This window comes from Sorex fumeus, unplaced genomic scaffold (genome assembly GCF_029834395.1).
Source record: "Sorex fumeus unplaced genomic scaffold, SorFum_2.1 ptg000029l, whole genome shotgun sequence".
In the NCBI taxonomy this organism is placed as follows: Eukaryota; Metazoa; Chordata; class Mammalia; order Eulipotyphla; family Soricidae; genus Sorex; species Sorex fumeus.
Window position 1 is genome coordinate 17,524,233 of NW_026606086.1, and position 23,553 is coordinate 17,547,785.

The 23,553-nt window shown below is 66.6% G+C and overlaps 1 protein-coding gene across 1 annotated transcript; it reads left to right on the forward strand.

Annotated features, from left to right (window-relative positions):
• Positions 1 to 1,757: 1,757 nt before the first annotated feature.
• Positions 1,758 to 23,463, forward strand: BAIAP2 (BAR/IMD domain containing adaptor protein 2). The gene is made up of 13 exons (XM_056115371.1): positions 1,758 to 1,880; positions 8,824 to 8,899; positions 9,277 to 9,363; positions 17,291 to 17,352; positions 17,493 to 17,564; positions 17,654 to 17,791; positions 21,169 to 21,321; positions 21,405 to 21,629; positions 21,731 to 21,932; positions 22,531 to 22,732; positions 22,845 to 22,913; positions 23,163 to 23,326; positions 23,450 to 23,463. The coding sequence occupies exons 1-13, from the start codon at positions 1,827 to 1,829 to the stop codon at positions 23,461 to 23,463; spliced, it is 1,518 nt and encodes a 505-aa protein (XP_055971346.1). The 5' UTR covers positions 1,758 to 1,826.
• The last annotated feature ends 90 nt before the right edge of the window (positions 23,464 to 23,553 follow it).

The following is a 23,553-nucleotide window of genomic DNA, read 5'->3' on the forward strand; positions in this document are numbered from 1 at the left end:
CTTCCCGGCCCGCTCTCGCGGGCAGGGCCGCAGCAGGGCTTGGAGACACAGCCAGGGGCCCGGCCTGCTTCCGGTCAGGGCCAGCAGGTGGAAGGAAGGTGGTGGAGGTCCTCCCCGAAGGCCTTCAGAGTGATGCCAGGACCCCAGACTGGGCATGGTGCCCAGCTGAGCCCAGGGAGAAGGCCCGGGGCAGGCGGGTGTGGGGTCTGGCACCCCGGGAATAAAAGGTGTTGCTAGGTCCCGTCTCCTGCTCCCAAGCCCTGCCCGGTGCCCGCTGGTGACCTTCAGCGTCAGCACGACCTCTTGGGGCTGGCACTCGCCCCAGCCACCCCTGTTGCCATGGGAAGGGACGGGTGGGGTCGCCCCTCCTACCTAGAGGGGGCCGCGTCATGCTTCATGCTGGGGTTATGGAGGACCCTCAGGGGCGGGAGGCTTGGGCTCTCCTGTACCAACTGCACCCACCTGTGCTCTCACCTATGGTACCACCCGCTGCCCGCTGGATCAGCCCAGGGGCCACTCTGAGTGCACCTGGCAGGAAGCCAGGCTGAGTGTCCCCGGCCTCCGGCCACTCCCCACAGTGGGCAGTCGCGGTCCTGAGTGGGGCCTGGGGGACGGACCCGATTGGGAGGAGGCTGAGCCTGCCTGCCAGCCTGTGCTGGTCACCGGGTCCAGCACCTCCAGCACAACTTCCTCTGGGCTTGCTGCCTCCCCCACCCCCAGCTGCCCCACGTGGGCCTGGTCACGGGGCCAGAGCTTCGCTGGCCTGCAGGACGCAGTGTGTGCGGGTCCAGCTGGCCGGGCCCCAGGGGACGTGCACCTGACCTGTCACGTGGCCAGACGGTCAGTGGGTCAGTGGCTGGAGAATCGGCCCCCGCCCCTGGGTACTGCCTGAAGCCAGACTGGAAGCTGGGAACAGGGGCTGGGCGGGGAGGTGGCGGGGCCCCGCACGTGGGGTGGGGTTTGACCCACCCCCAGCGCCCTCCCCCAAATCAACACCGGGCCGCTCTCAGGTCACGGCGGGGGCAGGGGGTCTGCGTGCCGGAAGCGACCAGCTGGGGCGGGACGATCATACCCTGCGCTGGACACGGGGAACCCCCGCGACTACTCCCGGAGGGAACCGTCCCGCCAGACCCCTCCCGGCCGGACCCCGCCTTCCCGCACCGCAGCCCCGCCCGGGTTCTCGAGTCCGGACCCCCGGGACCCCCTTCCGGGCTCGCCTCCCGGGGTCCGGCCCGGACCCTCCCGCCGAGGCCCCCTTCCCCGCGAGGGGCCGTCCAGGGGACTTACCCCGCGCGCTCGGCCCGGCCGCCACCGCGCCGCGCGCCGCCGGCGCCCCCCGCGCCCCCCGCCTTCTGCTCCCTCCTTCCTGCGCCACCCCACCCCCGCTCCCCGCCCCCAGCCCGGCTGTCGCCCCGGCCCCCTCAGGCTGTTCCCAGGGCCCCGGCCCGCGCCGCGCCGCCGCCTCCTCCCGCCGGACCGACGGCGCCGCCGGCCAATGGGAGCGCGTCCCGGGCCCCGGGCCCCGCCCCCGCCCCCCGCCCGAGCCCCCCCCGCTCCAGGACCCGCCAATGGGAAGGCGGCGCGGGGGCGGGGCCTGCCGGTTGCCTAGCAGCGGCGGCGCGGGGCGGGGGCGGGCGGCCGGGGGCGGCGATCCGGGCGCGGTGGGGGCGGGGGCGGGGGGCGGGGCCTGAGGGGGGCGGGGCTCTGCGCGCCTATAAAGGCGGCGGCCGGCGGCGCCCCGCGCTCTTGCTCCGGACCCCGCGCGCCGAGCCCGCCGCGCCGCCGCGCCCGCCCGCGCCCCCGCCCGCGCCCGCCGGACCCGCACCATGTCGCTGTCGCGCTCGGAGGAGATGCACCGGCTCACGGAGAATGTGTACAAGGTGCGCACGGGCGACGGGCGGCGGGCGGGCGCGCACAGGTGGCCGGGGCGGGGGGGGGGGGTCCGGCCCCGCGCCCCACGCGGGCCGCGGGCGCGAGTGTCCGACGGGCCTCCGCGGCCTCGGCCGGGGTGGGAGCGGGGGCGCGGGCGCGGGGCGCGGGCGGCGGCGCTGGACGGGGCGTCCGGCTTATGTAACGCAGAGGGGCCGCGGCGGGCCAGCGCGCTGACCGCACTGAGCGGCCCGCGGCCCGGCCTCGCGTACACTCTGCGCGCTCGTCGCCCGGGGCCGCCTCGGAGGCCGCGGGAGCAACAGTTCCCCAGCGCGGCCCGAACCCGTCGCGCCCGGGCCCGAAGTTGCGGCGGGCGCGGAGGCCGCGGGACGGCGGGTCAGCAGGGGGCGGCGCGGACTCGCCCCTCAACCCGCGCTGCTGCGGGCGGCCGCGGGGAAGTGCCCGCACCCGCCCGTCGTCCTGCCTCCGCCGACCCCGCGCGGGAACTTTCCGGGGGGACCCCTCCCCGCGCTGGGCTCTCCTGGACCCACCGCCGCCCGCGAGGAGACTGCGGTCCCTGTGCCCACACCCGCTGGTGTGGGCAGTGTCCATTGGGCTCGTGTCCACGGGCTCGCTTGCAGGACAGCTCGGAGCCCACTTGTGTTCGGTCCTCTGGAGTCGTGGGCCGGCCAGGCACGTGGGTGCTCTGGCACAGTGGCCGGGAAGAGCCAGTGTCCGCAGGGGCATGGCCATGCCGGGGCTGGAGTGGCCCGGTGCGCGCCTGGGCCGGTCTGTCCAGTCTGGCGTTCTGCTGGGGACGTGCAGCCCGGCCCGGATGTGGCCGCCCTGCTCTGGTGTGGTCGGTGTTCGCCTGGTGTGGGCCGTGGTCCTTGGTTTTGCTGCCTGAAGCGCCCAGTCTTAAATCTTCCCAGAGTGGGTCTACTTCCCCATGCCCATGTCCCCCGGGGCTGGCAGGGGATGAGGACGGGTGCCCTGGGGAGGTAGGGGGCCAGCCCGGCCCAGGACACATCCGGCTGCTCCCTGGTGGCCACCAGGAGCAGTCTCCCATCCTGCGGACAGCACCAGCCCCTTGTCCAGGAGCCGAGACCCCAGGAAGTAGGGTCTGCACTCGGAAGTGGGAGCACTCCCTGCGGCCGGGCAGCCACCTCTCTGACTGTCCTGTCTGTTGCCCGTCTCCTCCTGCCCATTGCCTCGGATTCCCTCTTTCTCCGTGGCTGGGTCCCCCACCCCAGCCACCAGGAGGGGTCACGAGGATGCTGACGTGGGGCCTTGGCAGCGGAGCCACAGACAAGGCTGCTCCGCTAGGTGGGCGGGAGTGTATGCGTGTGCGCAGGGGCGAGCTGCAGGGACACGTGTGCGCATGCATGACCATGGCCGCCCTGGCGGGAGTGCACAGGTACGCACGTGTGAGCAGTGTGGGTGTACACAGGGGTGTGCTTTTATGGCTCATGGGGGCATGTCCATGGGTATACGTAGCCTGTGGAGCATGAGGGTACGTGCACAGGGATGCGCAGTCTGCATGAAGCATGGGTGTGTGTGCACTGGAATGCGTGGTCTGCCTGGAGCACAGGTGTGTGTGCACTGGGATGTGTGGTCTGCATGGAACCATGGGTGTTTGTACACAGGGATGTGTGGTCTGCCTGGAGCATGGGTGTGTGTACACAGGGATGTGTGTGGTCTGTGTGGAACGTAGGTGTGTGTGCACAGGGATTCGTGGTCTGCGTGGAGCATGGGTGTGTGTGCATGGGGATTCGTGGTCTGCATGGAGCATGAGTGCATGTGAATGGGGAGTGTGGTCTGCACAGAGCACAAGCGTGTGTGGTCTGAATGGAGCACACGTGTGTGGGGGGGGATGTGTGGTCTATGTGGACCACGGGTGCATGTGTATAAGGACTCATGGTCTGCATGGAGCGCAGGTATGTGTGCATGAGGACATGGTCTACATGAAGCACAGACGTATGTATGTGGGAATGTTGGTCTTTCTGGAGCACAGGTCCATGTATGTGGGGATATGTTGTCTGCATGGAGCGCGGGTGCATGTACATGGGGGAATGTGATTTGCATAGACCATGGGTATGTGTGCAAGAGGGGATGTGGTTTGCATAGAGCATGGATGTGTATACCTCGGGTGCGAGGTCTGCATGGAGTATGGGAGTGTGTACTTGGGGGTGCGTGGTCTGTGTGGAGCATAGGTGTGTGTACATGGGGTGTGTGGTCTGTATGGAGCATGGGGTGTGTACACGGGTGCATGGTCTGCGTAAAGCACGGGAGTGTGTACTCGGGTATGTGGTCTGCGTGGAACGCGGGTGTGTTTACACGGGGTTGTGGTCTGAGTGGAGCACAGGGGTATATACTCGAGGATGTGTGGTTTGCGTGGAGCACGGGGATGTGTACAAGGGGGTGCGTGGCCTGTGAGGAGTATATGTGTGTGTACTTGGGAGTGGGGTGTTTAGTTTGCATGGAGCACAGGTGTGTGTACTCAGGGGGTGCGTGTTCTGCGTGGAGCACGGATGTGTACTTGGGGGTGCATGGCCTGCATGGAGCACAGGTGTGTGTACACCGAGTGTGTGGTCTGTGTGGAGCACAGGTGTGTGTACACATGGGTGCGGTGTGTAGTTTGTGTGGAGCACTGGTGTGTGTATTTGGTGGTGGGGTGTATGGTTTCCGTGGAGCATGGGTATGTGTACTAGGGGGTATGTGGTCTGCGTGGAACTCGGCGGGTATACTTGGGGAGTGTGGTTTGTGTGGAGGGCAGGTGTATGTTCATTGTGCGTGATCTGTGTGGAGCACAGTGCACGTGCATGGAGGGCGTGGTCTGCATGGAGCATGGGTGCTTGTGCATGGGGAACATGGTATGCATGTGCACAGGTGTGTGTGCACACACCCGTGCACGGCGGTGTGCCTGTGGCTTTGCTCTGGAGGTGCAGTCAGGGCTGCTGAGTTGGAGTCACCCCTTCCTCCACTTTCTGTTCTTCCCTGCACCCCTGGCCCCCTGGGGCTGCCGGGACCCTCAGCCTGAGCCCCCTACCCCCCCAGCAGAGCCCGGGAAGCTCAAGTGCTTGAGCTCGTGTGTAGCCTTGGCCCAGCACTGATGGGCTGGTGGGGCATTCTGGGGTTCTGAGGGCTGATGGAGGGTGAGAGGGGCACTAGCCAGTTTGAAGCAACTCCAGGGCTGTGTTGGGGGCGTTGGGCACCCGGAGTGCGGGTGAGGCTGCTAGAGCAGCCTTCGGGCTCTCGGGCCCGGGCACTGCTGCCACAGGGGGCTTCTCCCGCCAACTTGTGTCCACTTTGCTCTGTTTCTGGCTCAGAATGCTGGACCAGTCTGCAGCTGGGTCCACTCTGGGTGCCAGCACCCCCTGGCTGGCCTACCCGCCCTGCACGTCCTTGAGGCCTCCTGGGGGGCACAGCCCCAGGGTGTGGCCATACTCCGGGGCTGGAGCCAGTGTGGGAGCACGGCTGGATCTCCCCACGGGGGCGGTGGGACAGTTACTAGGGCGGGCGGGTTCCAGCTCTCGCTCCAGGAAGTGAGCTCCCCTGGCTGCCATCGTCCTCCGTCCCGCCTTCCCTCCCGCTTCTGTGCCCATTCAGGCCCCGGTAGGGGGGAACGAGAGCCCCGCCCAGGTGCAGGACCACCACTGGGCAGCAGGGGGGCTGAGCTCCGCCTCCCCCGTGTTTTCCAGAACCGTGTGGGCTGGCAGGTTCCCCCGGACCCCCTGACTGGGGTGCAGTGTTGGGCCCCCCCGCCGGCACTCGTGTGGTTCAGGGGGCTTTGCTGCCCATGTGCCCCGAGAGGTGTGTGCTGGGAGTGGCACGGGAGGCATTGCGGCTTATCTGGGTGCCCCCCAGCGGCCTGCACACCCCTGCTGCAGAGAAGGGGCAGGGCTCGGCTGCTGTGGAGCTTCTGGAAGCTTCTGACACAGGGCAGTAGAGGCCAGCTGCCACTGAAGGAACCCGTGGTCCATCCTCTTCCTGAGTGCAGTGGCCACTTGCTGACTTGGTCTGACTGCCCGAGCCACCAGGCCCTGGCAGGGAGTGTCCTGGTGTGCGGTTCTGGTGCCCCCGGGGCTGGGACGCTGCTTCCCCCTCCGGGCAGGTGGGCAGCGTGGGGTGGGGGAGGGGTGGCTGCTGGCTGCAGGATGCTCCGCGGACAGGAAGGAAGCGGCCGGCTGGGCCCCGTTGGACCCTGTGCCCGGTTCCTGTGGGGGTGGGTGGAGGCAGCCGACTGGGCTTCCTGTGGGCGTGGGAGGGTCCGCTGGCTGCTGGGTGCTCCGGGATACACGGTAGGGGTCGTGTCTATGCTCTGAGGGCCGTGGCATCCCACCCGGGGCACCTGGGGCTGTGCACCCCGCGGAGACGCCCAAACTTGCACGTTTCCCAAGTCCGCTTCCTTCCTCCCCCTCTGGTCTCTGTGCCCGCGGCCCCTGGCAGGAGGGCATGATGGGGGTGGGACAGCTCAGCTACCCAGGGGAGCCTTCCCGCCTCTGCTCCCTGGCCTGGCGCGAGGGACGGTTAGTGCGGTGGACAGGAACCGCCATTCGGTGCCCACAGCTTGGTCCAGCTCCCCGCTGCGCTGCCCGGGGTGGTGCCAGCCTGGTCACAGGACCCCTTGCATGTGCTCCGGCTCAGCCGTGTGCACAGCACACACAGCACATGTGCACACGCATGGCTTGGTCTACCCTTGGGAAGTGGGGATGCCAAGGCAAGGACAGCAGGGCCCCGCGCTGACCGGAAGCAGGCACGACCTTGCAGAGCAGCTGGAGCTAGTCACTGCTGTCTCAGGGCAGGCTCGGTGCCCACTGCCCGGTGTCCTCAATGCCAGCATGACCACTGTGCCATGGCCACAGAGACACAAGTGGGTGTCGGGGTGACCCCATCACATCCTGCAGGGACCCCAGACATGGGCCCTCCTCACCCTGTCTGCCACCTGGGGTCTGCCAGACCCCAGAGCCAACCAGCAAGTGGCGCCGGGTGGACTCTGAGCGCCGCGGGGGGCCCAGGCCCACTCTCCTAACTTGGTATGAGGGCGCAGAATCGCTGTGAGCAGGCCAGCCCTCTCGTAGGGTGAAACTCCTCACGGTAGACAGGGCCTCACCCGTGACCTGAGGCCACTGAGAGGGGGCAGGATGTGGGGTGGAGAGAACACTCCCATGGCTCCTCCTCCACCACTCAGTCCCGCCCCACAGAGCCATGAGCCCTGAGGTGCTCCCAGTCAGCCCTGTTCAGGAGCCTCTCCCTGGAAGTGCTCCCCAGGCTCTCCCTGGAGGTGCTCCCCATCTCCCTGGAGGTGCTCCCTGTCAGCCTCTCCCTGGAGGTGCTCCCCATCAGCCTTTCCCTGGAGGTGCTCCCCGGCAACCTCTTCCTGGAGGTACTCCCGGTCAGCCCCGGTCAGAAGCCTCTCCCTGGCTGGGCCCCCAGGCGGGCAGGAAGTGCCCAGTGGTGCAGGAAGGAGGAGCCCCTTGGGCGGCGGCCCCACGGCCTCCCCCCTGGCCCCTCTCCAGACCTAGGTCCCAGCTGCCCGGGTGACCTGGCAGGCACCTGAGCACCACCCTGCCCTGCCCACTGGGCTCCACATTCCTCGTGTGTGAGCTCAGCCACCCCGGGAGCCGCGCCTGTTACCCGGAGCTCAAGGCTGCCACCAACGCCCCTGGGTCCCTCAGTACCACAGCACAGGTCAGGTGTGGGCGCTATTCACACACCTCGGACTCAGCGTCCAGCCAGTGTCCATCACTAGGGTGACACGCCACATCTACACCACGTGCACACCTGCACTCTCACACCCCCGCACACTCTCATGCTCACTCCCCTGCACAAACGCACGCTCACACTTGCCCCCGCACACCTGCATACGTCCCAGCACACATGCACACATGCCTCAGCACACCCACACACACTCACACGTGCCCCAGCATACCCACACACGCTCATACGTGCCCCAGCACACTCACACATGCTCACACATGCCCCAGCACACCCACACACGCTCACATATGCCCAGCACATCCACAAACATGCTCCAACACACCCGCACACATTCACACACGCCCCAGCACACCCCGTCACACAGTCACACATTCTCCCACACAGTCAACACACGTTACTGTAGACACAGTCACACGTGTTCCCACAGATAGTCACACACGGTCACACATGCTCCCACACCTGCACACACACAGCCTGGAATTTGTTCCAGGCCAGCAGCTGACCTGTGTTCTTGACGTCTAGCTGTGGGTCCGTGGGTGTTGCTGGCCACTAAGGGCCGGGGAGCCTGGGCTGCCCTGAGGAAGGGGCTGTCTTTCCTCCCACCGCTCCGCTTTTTGTTTTTTGTTTCATTTTGGGCCTCACCCAGTGATGCTCAGGACTCCTGGTGGGCTCAGAGACATTGTGGGGTGCTGGGGACTGACGCGGGTCAGCACCCAGCCTGTTGCTCTCCAGCTGTCTCTTCCCTTTCCTGTTGCTGTGGAGTCCCCTCCTGGCAGGGCTCAGGCTCCAGGGCCCCCCGGGCAGTATCACCCCTGTATCAAACTGCAGGGGTCGGGGTGCAGGGGTGCTGAAGGGCAGGTCTGGCGGGCCTCGTACCCAGCAGGCCCTCCCTGGACTTGGCAGTCGCTCGCACACCTTGTCACAATGTCTTTCTTCTCAGTGAACCTGGTTTCTCTTGTCTTGTGGGCGTTGGCACCGTGACCCGTGTGCGTGGGCCACGGACGGGCCCAGGGCTCCTGGTGCTGCGGGCTCTGCGGGCCGAGTGCGTGGGACCCTGGGTGGCTGGCAGAAGGCAGTGCCAAGCTGGGGCTGGCACTAGCAGATGCCCAACTCCGCCCGCCCACCCTGCCCTTCTCTTGTGCCCACCCTGCAGATGGGGAGACTGAGGCAGCCACCGGGCCACACGTCCCAGGGGCCTGTGACTTACTCGTGTCCTTCCCTCTGTCCCCCCAGACCATCATGGAGCAGTTCAACCCCAGCCTGCGGAACTTCATCGCCATGGGCAAGAACTACGAGAAGGCCCTGGCAGGTGAGCACGGCGGGGGCCGGGCCGGGTGGGCGACACGCATCAGTCTATACCTTGTCCGTTGTCACCCTACACTCCTTGGACAGACTCGGAAATGCCCGTGACGCACTCCCAGGCGGCTGCTGGGGGCACGCCTGAGGGGCAGCACGGGCCCGAGCAGGACGAGCCCAGCGCCACCCCACCCGTGGCTGCCCTCGGTGCCCGGCTGCGGGACCTGGGACCCACGTGCGGGGGGCCCCCGCAGAGGTGGGCTGTGGGCACATGCTTGTTCATGGTTCTGCACATGTGAGGTGGCGCCCTGATGAAGGCTGCAGCCCTCGGGCATGGAGCTCGGATGGGGTCGGGCCAGCCAGGCCGTGGTGACAGTCCCTCTCTCACAGGTGTGACCTACGCTGCCAAGGGCTACTTCGACGCCCTGGTGAAGATGGGCGAGCTGGCCAGCGAGAGCCAAGGCTCCAAGGAGCTGGGTAAGAGCCGCCTCGGGGAGGAAGGGGGCACAGCTGCCGCCTGAGGGCAGGGAGGGGCAGTGGGCAGTGCCCGCCGCCCGCCATGGGTTGAGCTGGGGACGCCCAACAGACAGGCCTCACGCCCCACGCGCCCCCTCCAGCACCTGCAGTGGCCCCAGCCTCCCCCTTTTCGCAGGACGCAGAGCCCCGGCCTGGGGGTCCCCTGCAGCCCCTTTCCCCGACACTCGTGCGTTTGGGGCTTCCCAGAGGCTGGCACGGTATAGCCCCGCCTGTGCTGGCCTTCCACTGATCCTCAAGGTCACGCTGCTCCCAGTCCCAGGAAGACACTGTGAGCCGAGCCGGGCGGCGTTGGGTGGAGGCTGGGCAGTGGTGCGGCCTCTCCCAGTCTCTGGGCTGCATCCCTGGGGCTTTCTCATCCCACATTGCCAGGTGGGGGCTGCAGGGGCGGGGCTAGGTGGGGTCCTTCCTCTCCTCCAGCCCACTCTGCCCTGGGTTCCCTGTTCTCGGGACACGGTCACATGTGTCTGAGGCCGGCGAAGAAGCAGCCTCTGCCCCCAGCTTCCTGCTGCCACGTGGGTGTGGGTGGAGGGGGTCGGCGTAGTCAGGCCGCTGCCTTGGGGCGCTGACCTGTGCATGTACGTGTGTGTGCCTGCGTGTGCCCCATCAGGTGCTTGCTGTTGTGTCCCTGCCAGGTGCCCTGCTGTGTGTCTGCTGTGTGCCTTGTCATGTACTTGTCGTGTACCTGCTGTGTGCCCTGCCATGTGTCTCATGTGCTTCCAGCCTGTTGATGTGCCTACACAAACATGCAGCTCAGCTTCCTCATCCTGACTCAGAGGAGGCCTGGCCCCTACCCTCTCTGCGCAGAGAGAGGCTGTCCCCGGCCACCCCGAGCTTACCCCGGCATCCTCCTGGCCTACCCGGGGCTCCCCCGACTTCCCCTTGGCCTCCCACAGATTTCCCCGACCTCCCTCCTCCTGGTCTCCCCCAGGCTCCCCCGGTCTCCCTTCGGCCTCCCCCCTACCTCTCCTCAGCCTCCCCCCTACCGCACCCCCCACCCGGCTTCCCCCAGCCTCCCCCAGCCTCCAGCTTCTCCGCCCACAGCTCTCCTACCCCGAAAACACTGTGGTGCCTGCTGGCTGGGTCACCACACTGTGCTGGGCAGGGCTTGGGAACAGTGTGCTGAGGGGCGTCGACCCCAGGTGGCCATGAGCCGAGGGTCCCCAGTGCAGCTCCCCTGTTGCTCCTGGTTCAGGGCCACGCCCACCGGTGCTCAGGGCTGCTGTGCCTCGGGGACATATGGGGTGCGTGGACCACCCTCAGCTCAGCTGCATACAAGCTGGTGCCCTCCCCACCCACTGGTTCCCTGGCCCCGATGTTTTTCGGGGATCAGTTGCTCTTGTAACCCCACGGGGAGCTTGGCGGCCTTGGAGCCTGTGCTCCAGCCACTGAGCGCTCCCCAGGACCCCAAGTCTTTGGCTCAGAGCCGCCCCGCGGCAGCATTGGGGCCCAGGATGGGCCGGGCACGGCCAGGACTCTGTGCGCCTGGCATTGGTGGGCAGTACCCGTGCCCCTGCCCCCCCCCCATGAACAGCAGCCACTGTGCAGCCGGGCAGGGCGGGGGCCCCAAGGTCCACCTGCTCCCAGCCACATGAGGTGGAGTCCTGTGCGCTGGGGCCACAGGGCAGTGCCAGGGAGACGTGGCAGCTCTGCTGGAGTCCTTAGCCCTGGTCCCAGCGAGGGACCCCCTGGATGACCCGGCAGCCCCCTCCTCTGGCTTCACCAAGCGAGTCTGGGTCACTCAAGCGCGGGCGTACAGGCGGGGCCCAGCCTGACCTCCTCCCAGGCCCCTTCCTGAAGCCAGCGGAAGTGGCCTCCCCTCCCACAGAGAACAGAGTGTGAGTATGTGTGTCTGCTTGTGCGTCTGCATCTATGCATGCATTTCTTTTGCGTGCGTGTGTGTGTGTGTGTCTGTATCTGTGTCTGTCTGCGTCTGTGTGTGCCTGTGTGCATTTGTGTGTGCGCCTGTATCTGCGCTTTTATCTGTGTGTGCCGGGGTCTGCCGGTATCCGTGTGCCAGTATCTGTGTGCACACCCTCAGGCCTCCCTTAGGACAGGGTGCCCTGAGCCTTTGTCCCAGGAGCAGGGAGTGTGTGCCTGGCCTCGGCCCTGCGCCAGTGCCTCTGGTCTAGATTGTTTTCAGACTTAATCTCCCGTTTGCAAAGCCAGTGGCTTCCTCCGCCCTTTCCCGGGACTTCCTGCTGGTTCCATTGGGGTTAAGGAACTCCAGGAAGGGGGGGAGGGTGGGGGACAACCTTTTCTCCCCATCTTTCCCCTCCTGTGTTGGACCTGATGCTCCCCTCAAATTGGCGCGGGCTCCCCAGTAGCTCTCCCTGGGTTGACAGATGTCGGCTGTGCCTGTTGCTGCTGTGAGCCTTGTGGAGGAGTGGGTTCTGATGTTACCCAGAGACCCCTGCCCACACCCTCCCTCCTGTGAGAGCCCCGCCCCCAGCAGTACCCACCCTCCCTGTAAGGTTCCTGAGGCAGCCCTGGGCCTGGCATGGAGCCGGCACAGCCAAGGTCTGAGCCGGCAGGTGGGCTGCGGGCGGGGGAGCTGTCATCTCCACCCCCACGTTCCCTGCCCGCAGAGCTGGACTCTGCGCCGGCACTGGCGGCTTTGATACCCGGGGAGCGAGGGCTGGCCCGGCACTTCCCACACACTGCGCGCCTGCCTCTGATCCAGCCCTGCCGCCCCCTCCCGCCCAGCTCTGGCAGGAACTGGCCACTCTGCCAGGAGGGTCGCAGGCCCAGGGCATCCCCACCCATGCAGAGTGTCCCGCCTTGTCTACGCCCCCTGACTCGGTCCTCCCGTCCCAGCCTCCCCGCGTCGTGCATAGCGCGCGTTCTCCTGGGCAGGCAGCGCCTGCAGTGTGTGCCGAGCTCTGCTTTCCCGTCCCCACCCCGCGCTCTGGGCTGTGCTACTCCTCGCCCCCCCCACCCCCGCCCGTCCCCACCGTGCAGCCTGCAGGATCGCCTGGGGCCCGGGTCAGTCCAGTGGACAGCGGGTCACGATCTCCCCTGCAGGGGCCAGATCAGGCCGCTCGGTGCTCTGGGCACGGCCCCTGTGGGGCTGCCCTGCATGTCCCCAGCTGCGCCCGGGCGTGTGCGCACTTGCCACACCGTGCCGCCTGTTGTGGCTCGGTCGGGCCAGGGCCTGGGGCGGAAGGAGCTTCCCATCCCCCACCCCGAAACTGGGCCACCAGGCTGGCTCTGGGCCCTGAGTCAGTAGATCCAGGTGTGGCCGGAACTCCCGCCTGCTTGTGCGGGGACAGCCCGGGGACTGCCCCTGACACTGAGCCGGCCGCCGCGGCAACACACAGGCTGGGGGCAGCCAGTGAGGGCCCCTCTAGGACCTCAGAGCTGTGCCCCGTGGGCCGACCCCTCCACACCCATGACAGTCATGTGGCTGAGCCCTGGCTGCGTCCTCGCCCCTTCGTTCCCATGGGAGGTTGGGAGCCCACACAGCACAAGAAAAGGGGTTCGGGTATGTGAGCAGTGCCTGCCCACACCCCAGTCTCGGGGCCGAGCTGCCAGGCTAGACCTTGTCCTGCTCAGCTCCTTGTGGGGGTGCCTTGGTGGGGCTCGAGAGGGTCTTGCAGGGTCCCCGGCCCCAGCCCTGATGAGGGGCTTCATGGGGCTCAGTGCAGTGTCTCCGCAGCGCGCCACGGGCGGGCTGTGCCAGCAGCTGGGACCTTCTGAACAGGTCCGTGGGCACCCGACCGAGTGCCTGGCCCCACGGGTGGCTTGTCCCCAGCAGGGCTCAGCTCAGACTGTTCTGCGCCTCTGGCCCACACCTGACCGTGTTCAGGGCTCAGTCCAGGCTCTTTCAGGAATCAGACCCAGGTTAGCAGCTGTCCAGGCCCTTTGACACCCCTGCCGTTCCCGAGGGCCCCACCCCAACCTACCTCATCTGCCCTGGCTCTAGGGCCGTACTCGGGCCCCTGAGGGACTGAGAAGGTCACTGCCCTGGGCATCCCAGGTGGCGCCCTGGACCCGGAGCTGTGCTGGGTGTGCTGCAGGCACTGCGAGCTGAGGCCCAGGGCAGGCCGGGCAGGAAGGGCGGCCTGGAGGAGCCAGCCGGGCCCAGCCTGCATGGACACGAAGCTGCTGTGTGGGTGGGGGTTGTTACCCCGTGGAGACTTTAGTTTTTATTTATTCGATGTCTGGGGGCCCACAGGTTGCTCAGGGCTTGCTCCTGGCAGTGCTTAGGAGACAGGTCGGCCACGTGCAAGGCAGGGTCCTCCCCCATCCTCTCGCTCTGTCCCCTCGTGGCTGCTGTGTGCTTTGATAGTGCCCACCCCTGGCAGGGCACTGCCTGCTCACCATGTCAGCGTTTGGCAGCCTTGGCCTGGTACCCCTTCACTGCATGCCCCACGTCTGTCTCGGAGGTGCCCCTATCAGCGGAGCACAGCTATGGAGGAGACGAGGGTCCCTGCGCCTGCCTGGTCTGCCTCGCTGGGGTTGGCATATAAGCCCTCCCAGTCACCTCTCCGCTCTGAAAGCCACCAGAATGATCAAACAGCCTGGGTATTTCTTTCAGAAGGTTCCAGAAGGTAGTGCACGCCGCCCCACCTTGGCTCTGCCTGCCAGAGTGGGCAGAAGTCTCGGCTGCTGAGTCAAGGGCGCGGGGGGAGGGAGCGACCAGACAGACCCGGTGCAGTCCACCGGCAAACCCAGCCATCTGCCCGCCAGCACCTCCATCCTGGGCTCGCTCATGCGCCCGCACAGGCACAGGCGTGCTCTGGCACATGTGTGTGTGTGAACGTATATGTGGTACACACCAGTGCATGCGCACACATGCATGCAAAGCACGCACAGCACACATCAAGGCACAGTCACACAGGTGCTCTCACAGGCACAAGCGTGCTCTCACAGACACGTACACAGCCACAGAGAGGCTGACGTGCTCACAGACACATACGGCTGTATCGATGCTAGCACATGTGCACATGTGTGCTCGTACAGGCACATACACACCGTGTCGACGCTAGCATGCATGCACACAGACATGTGCACACACCAGCCCTGTAGGGCCTTGACTCCCCACAGAATGCCCCAAGGGGTGTGAGGGCAGGGCCTGGCCCAGCTCTCATGGCCTTGCTGGTCACTCCTGGCCCTGGCTCCTGACACTCCTTTGCCCAGTGTCACATCCCCACGGGACAGGGCTGTTCCTGCAGGCAGCTCCTCCGCTTGGCCCCGCCCCTGGGTCAGACACCCACACACGGGCGCCTCACAGAGCCCCACAGAGCCCACACTCAGGAGTGACCACCCTGACCTGCCCTTGGCCCGACTACCCCGGGTGCAGGTGCCTGCATTCCGTGCCCAGGAATGGCTGGGGTGGCCCCAGTACCGGAGCACTGCGCGCTTCCCTCAACCAGGAGCTGTCGGGGGCAGAGAGAGGGGGCCGGACTCCGGAGGTGAGGGGCAGGTGCTGTGCCCTGGGTTCGGCTCTGCAGGCCTGAGGCACACAGCTGCCGACAGAGCGTGCTGGCGGGCCTGTCCCTGACAGTGCCCCTGGCGGGCCCAAGCCTGGCTCCGAGCTACAGTGGCTGGGAGGCTGCTGGGTCTCTGCTGCCGAGCTCAGCCCTCAAACCAAGGAGCACGTGGGCTGAGCACACTCGCCAGGCCCCATGGACCCTGAAATTGCCAAGTCCCCTGAGCACCAGGGGGTCTAGTGAGTGAGTACGGCAGGCAGGGGGCTTGCTTCACACATGCCCAGATGCTCTGTGCACACATGTGTGCATGTGTGTCCCCACCGGCCCGGATCCGCCTCCCCCGGGGCCTGGCGCAGGGCCAGGAAAAGCGGCCCCTGTACTCCTGGGTGTGCCGTGACTCACCGCTTGGGATTCCCTGCCGCCCACATGCTGGGGTCAGGCCTGCTGGCCGCTGCCGTGGCAACCAGGGGGCTTCCCTTGGATCCCCATCCGGGCCCCTGGCCAGTGGTGGCAGCTCCCCTTGGGTGGTCCCGAGCAGTCCCCAGGCTCAGCTTGTGACTGTGGTGTCACCGGAGGCCAGCGCTCGGTCTGGTCTTCCCTTGAAACCTGGGGGCTGGGCTGAAGCCCCAACTAGGGGTCCAGCTAAAGCAAGGCCCCAGGCACTTGTCGCCCCCACACATGGGGGTCCTTGGCACAGAATCTCTGGCCCTGTGTCTGCAGCTGCCCCGTCCCCAGGCCATGGCCCAGAACCCGCTGGAGTGGTGCCAAACTAGCGGGGCAGAGTGAGCTGGGCCCTCCTTGGCGCTGTTTCCGGGGCTGCCCGCAGCCGCTCACCTGATGCCAGCAGGGGTAGGGTGCCTAGGCCTGTGGCACAGCAGTGCCCTGGGGGTCCTTCCTCGAGGCATCAGAGCAGTTTCTGGGCAACGGTCCTTGGTGCTGGGCTGTGTGTGCATTGAGGGCACATGGCCAGATCAGGCAGGGGCGCACTCGGCGTGTCAGGAGCTGGGGGGCCCCTTGCAATGTGGCAGTGTCCACCCGGGCGCCCAGGGAGCCCTGAGCAGGCAGCAGGAATGGTGCGTCCCTTCCCCTTTGGTGGGGAGCAGCATGTCTGTGTGTGGGGGGAGCATTGTCGTGCCCGAGTTTCAGATCCCCAATTGTGGAGAGACCAGGTCCACACACCATAATGCAAAAGCAAAGGAACTTTATCACTAGCCCGAGCCAGTGCTAGCCCAAGCTAGGGTCCGAGTCTCATCCAACGCAGTGGAGTCTTGTCAAGGACCCCGAATCCAAATCCCAAGCGGTTTGGGTAGGGTTCAGAGTTAAGAGGTGGTTTATATACTGGCCTATGTCTAGCATCGGCCCTATTACAACAGTGGTCAGCAATTAGACAATGGTTAGCAACAGTTAACACACCCTCTAAGGAGGGTGCAGTGACCCCTCATGACCAGCCAGACCCAACTGCCCAATTCCTTATTTCGGCACATTACTCAACTGGGAGTTTACCAGAAACTGCAGGGCCTGCTTTGGGGAAACAGAAACTGAGGCCTGGCTGAGACTTCATGTTGGCTGTAGGCTGTCACAGCTGCTGAGCGCCTACTTTGGGCCTCACAGCGTGTGTGGAGCACATGTGAGCGTGTGGCGCAGCACACATGTGCGTGGGGCAGTGTGAGTGGACTTACACCCTGTGGTGTGGGAACTGTCCCCAAGCCCACTGCTGTGACCACAGCTGCTCATGGCCATGAGTAGCCAGACCCAGCTGTGCTTTGAGGCAAGTGACCACATAAATGTGGGCCCCTGCGTGGGGGGGGGGGGGGTCACATGGACCTGCATGATTGATGATGTAGGCTTTTGCAGGGAAGTACCGTGGCCCGCATGGGGGTGCCGTGGCCTGTGCTGAGGTTCCATGGCCTGCATGCGGGTGCTGTGGCCCGCGTGTGGGTGCCGTGGCCCGCAAGGAGGTGTCATGGTTCACAGACGGGTGTCGTGGTTCGCATGCGGGTGCTGTGGCCCATGTGCGAGTGCCATGGCCCGTGTGGAGGTGCGAAATGGAGTGGTGCCCTGCTGTCCTGTGGGGGCACGTGGGCTTTTTAAGTTCCTGGCCGACGTCTGGGGTCCCGTGATACTCAGAGCTCTGCTTCCCCCAGGAAGGCGGTGGCACTGATGGCCTCCCACCCCACCTGGGGCCATAGGCTTGCCCCGAGCAGCTCCCCCTGTGTGTCCGGGTGCAGGAAGACCCCAGCTGGGCCGGTGGCCAACTGCAGCTTGGACCCTCACCGCTGGCACAGACTTGTCTCTCGTGCCAAGATCTGGCAGCTCACCCGGCTCCAGAGCTTCCCCGCCCTGGTCTGTTCCTGGGGGCCAGAGGGCCTCTGGCCTTGCCCCCAACTGGCCCGTGGCACCTGGTGCCGGCCTCTGACCCGTCCTCTCCCCCGCAGGGGACGTCCTCTTCCAGATGGCTGAGGTCCACCGGCAGATCCAGAACCAGCTGGAAGAGATGGTGAGTGCCAGCCAGTGAGGGAGGGAGGAAGGCCATGGCAGGAGGCCAGCACGGCCGGCAGTGGGGGGCGGGGGCGTCCGGCCAGACCATGGTCTTGGTGTTTGCTGAGCCCCACGCCCGCGTTTTCTCTTCGTGTCTAGCTGAAATCGTTCCACAACGAGCTGCTCACACAACTGGAGCAGAAGGTGGAGCTGGACTCCAGATACCTGAGCGTAAGTGCCCCCCGCGGCCTCCCGCTGTCCCCACCGGCTCCCCCCAGAGACGGCACTAACGTCCCTCGTGGGCTGTGCTCGAACCCCAGGCTGCGCTGAAGAAGTATCAGACGGAGCAGAGGGGCAAGGGCGACGCCCTAGACAAGTGCCAGGCCGAGCTGAAGAAGCTGCGCAAGAAGAGCCAGGGCAGCAAGAACCCGCAGAAGTACTCGGACAAGGAGCTGCAGGTGGGCACGGGCCCAGGTGGGGGGCACAGGCAGGGCTGCCCCCAGCGCTGCCCACCCGCCAGCCCGACCCGTCTCCTGCCGGCGGTGGGGCTGCAGCTGGGGCCAAGGCGGCTCTCCCTGTGCCCGTGGCGTGTGCTCGATGAGGGGCCCTGGCTGGCCGCAGCGGCCTGTGGGGAACACGGGTCCTCTGCCGGGCTCTGGGTGCGGGGCGCCCATTCCCGGGCTCAGACAAGAGCGGGGAGGGTCACCCCGGCTCTCCTGCTGCTGCCCGGCCTCAAGGGTGTGCCCAGGGTCCCTGCACACACCCTGGCCTGACCGTAGGTCGTGGTGGGGAGGAGACTGCATAGAGGCCCACTCTGTGCCTGTCCCCAAGCCGTGTCCCCCAGGCCAATTCCCTGGGCCGTGTCCCTCAGGCCGTTTCCCTGGGCTCTGTCGATCCCTCCCCCGTTTTGTTCCCCCGTGTCCCCACTCCCGACTGTGTCCCTCGTCTCCCAGCACTGCTGGGCTGTGTCCCTGTGCCCTGGGGCTGTACCCGGCCGGTGTCTCCCTGACCGGGCAGTGGGCTACTGAGGCTTCGTGGTCCCTCCCGGCTCTCCCCGCTCGCCTGGCCCGGCCCACGCTGGCACTGCAGGGAGCCAGGGCGGATGGGCCGGAGCGTGCTGGACGGCACGGGGGCCTTGTGCCAGGGCGGACACTGCCTCCCCGCACCCCCGCGCCAGAGCTTCCCGATGGGGTGTCCCAGGCAGGTCTGGGCAGGGGCAGCGTCCACCCCTTTCCGGACGCAGGAACAGAGACGGGCAGCGTCTGGGAAGAGCGGATGGAAGCGTTGGTGGGGGGGAGCTTGCTGACCTGGCGCACGGCCCCCGGCCTGTCAGGGTGAGTGCTAAGGGGAGGGCAGCACCCAGCAAGTCTCAGGGGTCAGGCTGTGGACCGGCCTGGGAGGGCCCCTTGGCCTGGACACAGCCACAGACCCCGCCAAGTGCCCCTGAGAACCCCATCCCAGTGGGCCACTGTCCCCAGCGAGGCTGCTCGACCCCTGGCCACTCTGTCCCAGATTTGGCCTACCATGCTCCTGGCCGGGTCGCAGTGCCCACTGGGGCTGAAGCTCTCAGGCCACAGGCAGCTGCAGTGTGGACGGGTCAGGCGGCCGCCCCACCGGTGCTGAGTGACCTCGTGCGGCCCGGCTGCCCCCCGCTGGGGGCCCCCTCTGAAGCGTCTCTGGGTTTGGGCTGAGGAAAGGGGGCGACTCTTTCTATTTAAAGGGCTTGTGCTTGTCAGAGCAAACCAAAGCACCGTAATTTAGGTCTCAGAGGAGCCGGGCAGAGCTGGGAGCTGGGCTGGCCGCTCCACCAGCCGCGGCTAGCACGCAGGGTCCGCGCCGGGAGGCCTGGGGTTGGAGGAAGCTGCCCCCCTAACTTCTCATCTCCTGCTGCCGGGGGCAGGGCACACACCCTCCCCTGCCCAGCCTGGGGACGTGGCCCCTCCTTCCAGAGCTCGGGGCCCAAGAGGCTGATGCCTGCCCGCAGGCCCCACTGGGTAGTCAGGGCCTCTCCACCATGCAGCCGGACCCCTGCGGGACCCCCAGGGAGGGGCGGTGCTGCAGGTGCTGGACCATGTGCCCTGGGTCTCATTTGTTCCCAAGCCGCGGGGCTGGGGGCTGCGGGCCGGGCTTCAGAGCACCCCCACCGCTCTGAGTCACGCGCAGCCACTGCAGACTTTTGTCTTCTGGGATTACAGGCTCTGAGCCCGGTGACTCAGTGGGCTTGAATGCTTTCAGCTGGGCTCGCTGAAGCGTCACCATAGCACCGCAGCAAGAAGGCGCAGCCGGGCAGGAGCCGCCCCCGGCCCAGCCAGCCCCGCCTCCCTGCGGGCACACTTGGTCCTGGTTCGGGGGCCACACCCAGCGGTGCTCAAGGGTCCCAAGGTGGTGCCGGGGAGTGAGGAGGCCGACATCCCCCCACCGCCCTGCCTCGCAGGCCCCTCCCTGCTAACGAGGCCAGGCGCAGAGCCCCCGCACGCCCCTCGCAGGGTCTCTGCTCCAGGGAGCCCGCGCTGCGGCCTAAAAACCCAGAAACCGTGCAGGCCAGGCAGCCAAGGAGCCGCCCTCCTGGCGAGGGGCCCTGGGGGCCCATGTCCCGGATACTCGCTGTCCCTGGCTGACCCGCTCGCGGGGCCGCTGCGTCCATCCCACAGGGCATAGGGGCGTCCTGGACGTCCCTCATGTCCCACTGGGGCCTCTGCTCTGGTGCTAGACCAGGTCCTGCGGGCACCCCCGGCTGACTCTTCCTCTCCCAGAGCTTTCTGGAGGTCTCGTGCCAAGCTGCGAGTGCCCACGGCTCACATGTGCGTGTTGTGTGTATGCCTGTTGCTCTTGTGCATCTGTGTGTGCACATGGGCCTCATGTGCGTGTACGTGCTTGTGTGCGCCCATGTGTTTACGTGTGTGGTGTCCCTATACCAGAGGACAGCAGGTGCGAGTCTGTCTGGTGACAGTCCAGGGCTGGCGGGGGGAGGCCCGTATTCCCTGGCCTCTGCCCAGGGGTCTGCCTCGTGGCTGGGGCCTCTGGCAGGGCTGGCCTGTGTGCAGGTGGCTGAGGCGGCTCCCGGCGTCCCTTCCCGCAAGGCTCACCTGGGCCCCTCCTCCAGCCTGCCGGGAGGCGGCAGGAACAGCCTGCTCCAGCTCGAGCTGGCGGCCGCCCACTGCGCTGAGTCAGAGCGGCGGGGGAGGCTGCCCCCTCGTGGCCCAGCGCCTGCAAGGCCGGGTGGGTGGGGGTGGAGGGCCTAGCGCGGGGGCCCTGGGATTCTCGGACTCGGCGGGAGATGGCTCCGCAGGACCACCCACCCCCCCACGGGGCGCCCCTCCTCCCACGGGGATGCCCAGCCTCTTGAGGGCTTTGTTGCAGAAAGTTTCCAATCTGAACACCAGAAAAGGTTCCAGGTGCCCAACATCACTGCCCAACACAAGGACCCTCACGCAGCACCCAGCGAGAGTTGGGGGCCTGTCACGGGTTGTGAGGAGGGGCGGCCCCGTGGTGGCCAAGCCCTGCTGGCCTGGCCCTGCACCCCTAGGAAGCCGCTTCCCGCTGGCCCCAAACTTGCGCCCCTGTGCTGTGGCCTCCCTTTAGGCCTCAAAACCTTGGTCTTCTCAGGTCCAGACGTGACCCCGGGACTCCCGGCAGCCCCTCTGCGTCCCGTGTGCCCTCTCTGGCCCGGGTGCTCACCCACAGTGGGGACCCTCGCACCCAGGCTGTGTCCCTGCCCCTCCCGCCCAGCCTCAAGTCGTCGCTGACTCTGCCTGAGCCACGCTCACACCCTCGCTCACGGCTCCCCCAGCGGGCCTCTCGGTGCCCGCCTGCTCACCACCTCCTGTCCCCGCAGTACATCGACGCCATCAGCAGCAAGCAGGGCGAGCTGGAGGGCTACGTGTCGGATGGCTACAAGACAGCACTGACCGAGGAGCGGCGCCGCTTCTGCTTCCTGGTGGAGAAGCAGTGCGCCGTGGCCAAGAACTCGGCCGCCTACCACTCCAAGGTGGCGCCCGCAGGGGCCGGGAGGGGCGGGTGCCTGACTTGGCCCTAGCCGGCCTGACCCCTCTGCGCCTCCTCTGGCCACAGGGCAAGGAGCTGCTGGCCCAGAAGCTGCCGCTGTGGCAACAGGCCTGCGCCGACCCCAACAAGATCCCGGACCGCGCCGCCCAGCTCATGCAGCACCTGGCCAGCAGCAACGGCTCCGTGCTGCCCAGTGCCCTGTCTGCCTCCAAGTCCAACCTGCTCATCTCCGACCCCATCCCAGGGGCCAAGCCCCTCCCAGTGCCCCCCGAGCTGGCCCCGTTCGTGGGGGTGAGTCCTGGGCCTCGGGTGGCGCTGGCCCACCTCGGCGCGGGGGCCCAGAGTCCCCAGCTGGCCTCGCCCGGGCCACAGCCCTGCCCCTCTCTCTGCAGCGGCTGTCAGCACAGGAGAACGCGCCCACCATGAACGGTGTCTCGGGCCCCGACGGCGAGGACTACAGCCCCTGGGCCGAGCGCAAGGCTGGCCAGTCCAAGTCCTCGGGTGCCTCCCAGGCGCAGGGCAAGCTGAGCGACTCCTACTCCAACACGCTGCCCGTACGCAAGAGTGTGACCCCCAAGAACAGCTACGCCACCAGTAAGGCCCCGCCCACCCGGCTCAGGGAAGTGACCCCGCCCTGAGGGCCTTGGGGAATCCACGTTTCATGGGTGCTGTGTATGTGTGCATACATTCACATGTGTGTGCCGTGTTTGCATGTGTGCCTTTGTGTTCATGTATGTTCAGCGTATGTGTGTGCCTGTCTGTGTGCACATGTTCATGTGTGCACGTATTCATGTGTGTGTTTAGTTTGTGCCTCTGTGCATACGTGCACATGCCTGTGTGTGTGCATATGTTCATGGGTGTGTGTTCTTAGTGTGCCTGTGTATGCATGTGTGTGTGCACATGTGGTCTCGTGTCCGTGCCTGTGCATTTCTCTGCGCACACGTGTCCATACTCTGAGTGTGTGGTGTCTGTGTTCAGCACTTGGGGACTGTTGGGCGTCTTCTGGGCCTGAGGGCTTTGTCGTCCCTCCTGAGGCTGAGGTGTGTAGAGGGCAGGAGGGCTGGAGCCAGGTCAGGGTCTCTTGCTCCTTCCCAGCCATGGAAGGACAGGCGGGCTCTCGCGGGGGAGGGCACAGGAGGTGGGTGGACCGTGGCTGGCTCCTGTGGCCCCTCACCTGCCCTGTTGCCCACAGCCGAGAACAAGACACTGCCGCGCTCCAGCTCCATGGCGGCCGGCCTGGAGCGGAATGGGCGGCCACGGGTGAAGGCCATCTTCTCGCACGCGGCGGGTGACAACGGCACCCTGCTGAGCTTCAAGGAGGGCGACCTCATCACGCTGCTGGTGCCGGAGGCCCGCGACGGCTGGCATTACGGCGAGAGCGAGAAGACCAAAATGTGAGCCCGCCCACCCCCGAGGCAGACCCCGCACAGCCCCTTCAGTGCCCCCTGCCCAGCGGGGGACCTGAGGCCTCAGCTGAGCCAGCTCTTACCCGGGGTCCCCTTGCAGGCGGGGCTGGTTCCCCTTTTCCTACACACGGGTCCTGGACACTGACGGCAGTGATCGGCTGCACATGAGGTAAGCAGCCCCTGCGGGAGGCAGCCAGAGAGCTTTGGGGTCTCCTTGCCAATCTGCTGGGGTGTGAGCGGTCACCCTGTGTCCAGACAGTGCTCTGGGAGGCCCCGCCTCCCTCGTGCCCCAGGGCCTGAGCGGCTGCAGGACCTGGAAATAGAGCAGGTCTCACTCTTGGAGGGTGTCAGAGAGCAGCTGGGGCATCTGAGCACTGCCCCAGGAGCAGCGGGTGGTATCTGTGTTCTGTCCCTGTAGCCTCCAGCAGGGCAAGAGCAGCAGCACCGGGAACCTCTTGGACAAGGATGACCTGGCACTGCCGCCCCCTGACTATGGCCCAGCACGCGCCTTCCCAGCCCAGAGCTCGGCGCCCTTCAAGCAGAGGCCCTACAGCGTGGCGGTGCCCGCCTTCTCACAGGCAAGTGCTGGGCAGGTGGCAGGGAGGCCCTCTGGGCTGGGGCTGGAGGGACTGGACAGCAGGGAGGGCGCTGGCCTTGCACACAGCTGACGCAGGTTCAATCTTTGGCCCCGTTGGTCTCCCCCAGGCCACCCGGAGTGATTCCTGAGCACAGGGCCAGGAGTCAGCCCTGAGCACTGCTGGGTGTGCCCCTAAGCCAACAAGAAGGGCCTGAGTCCCAGTGGTGTGGGG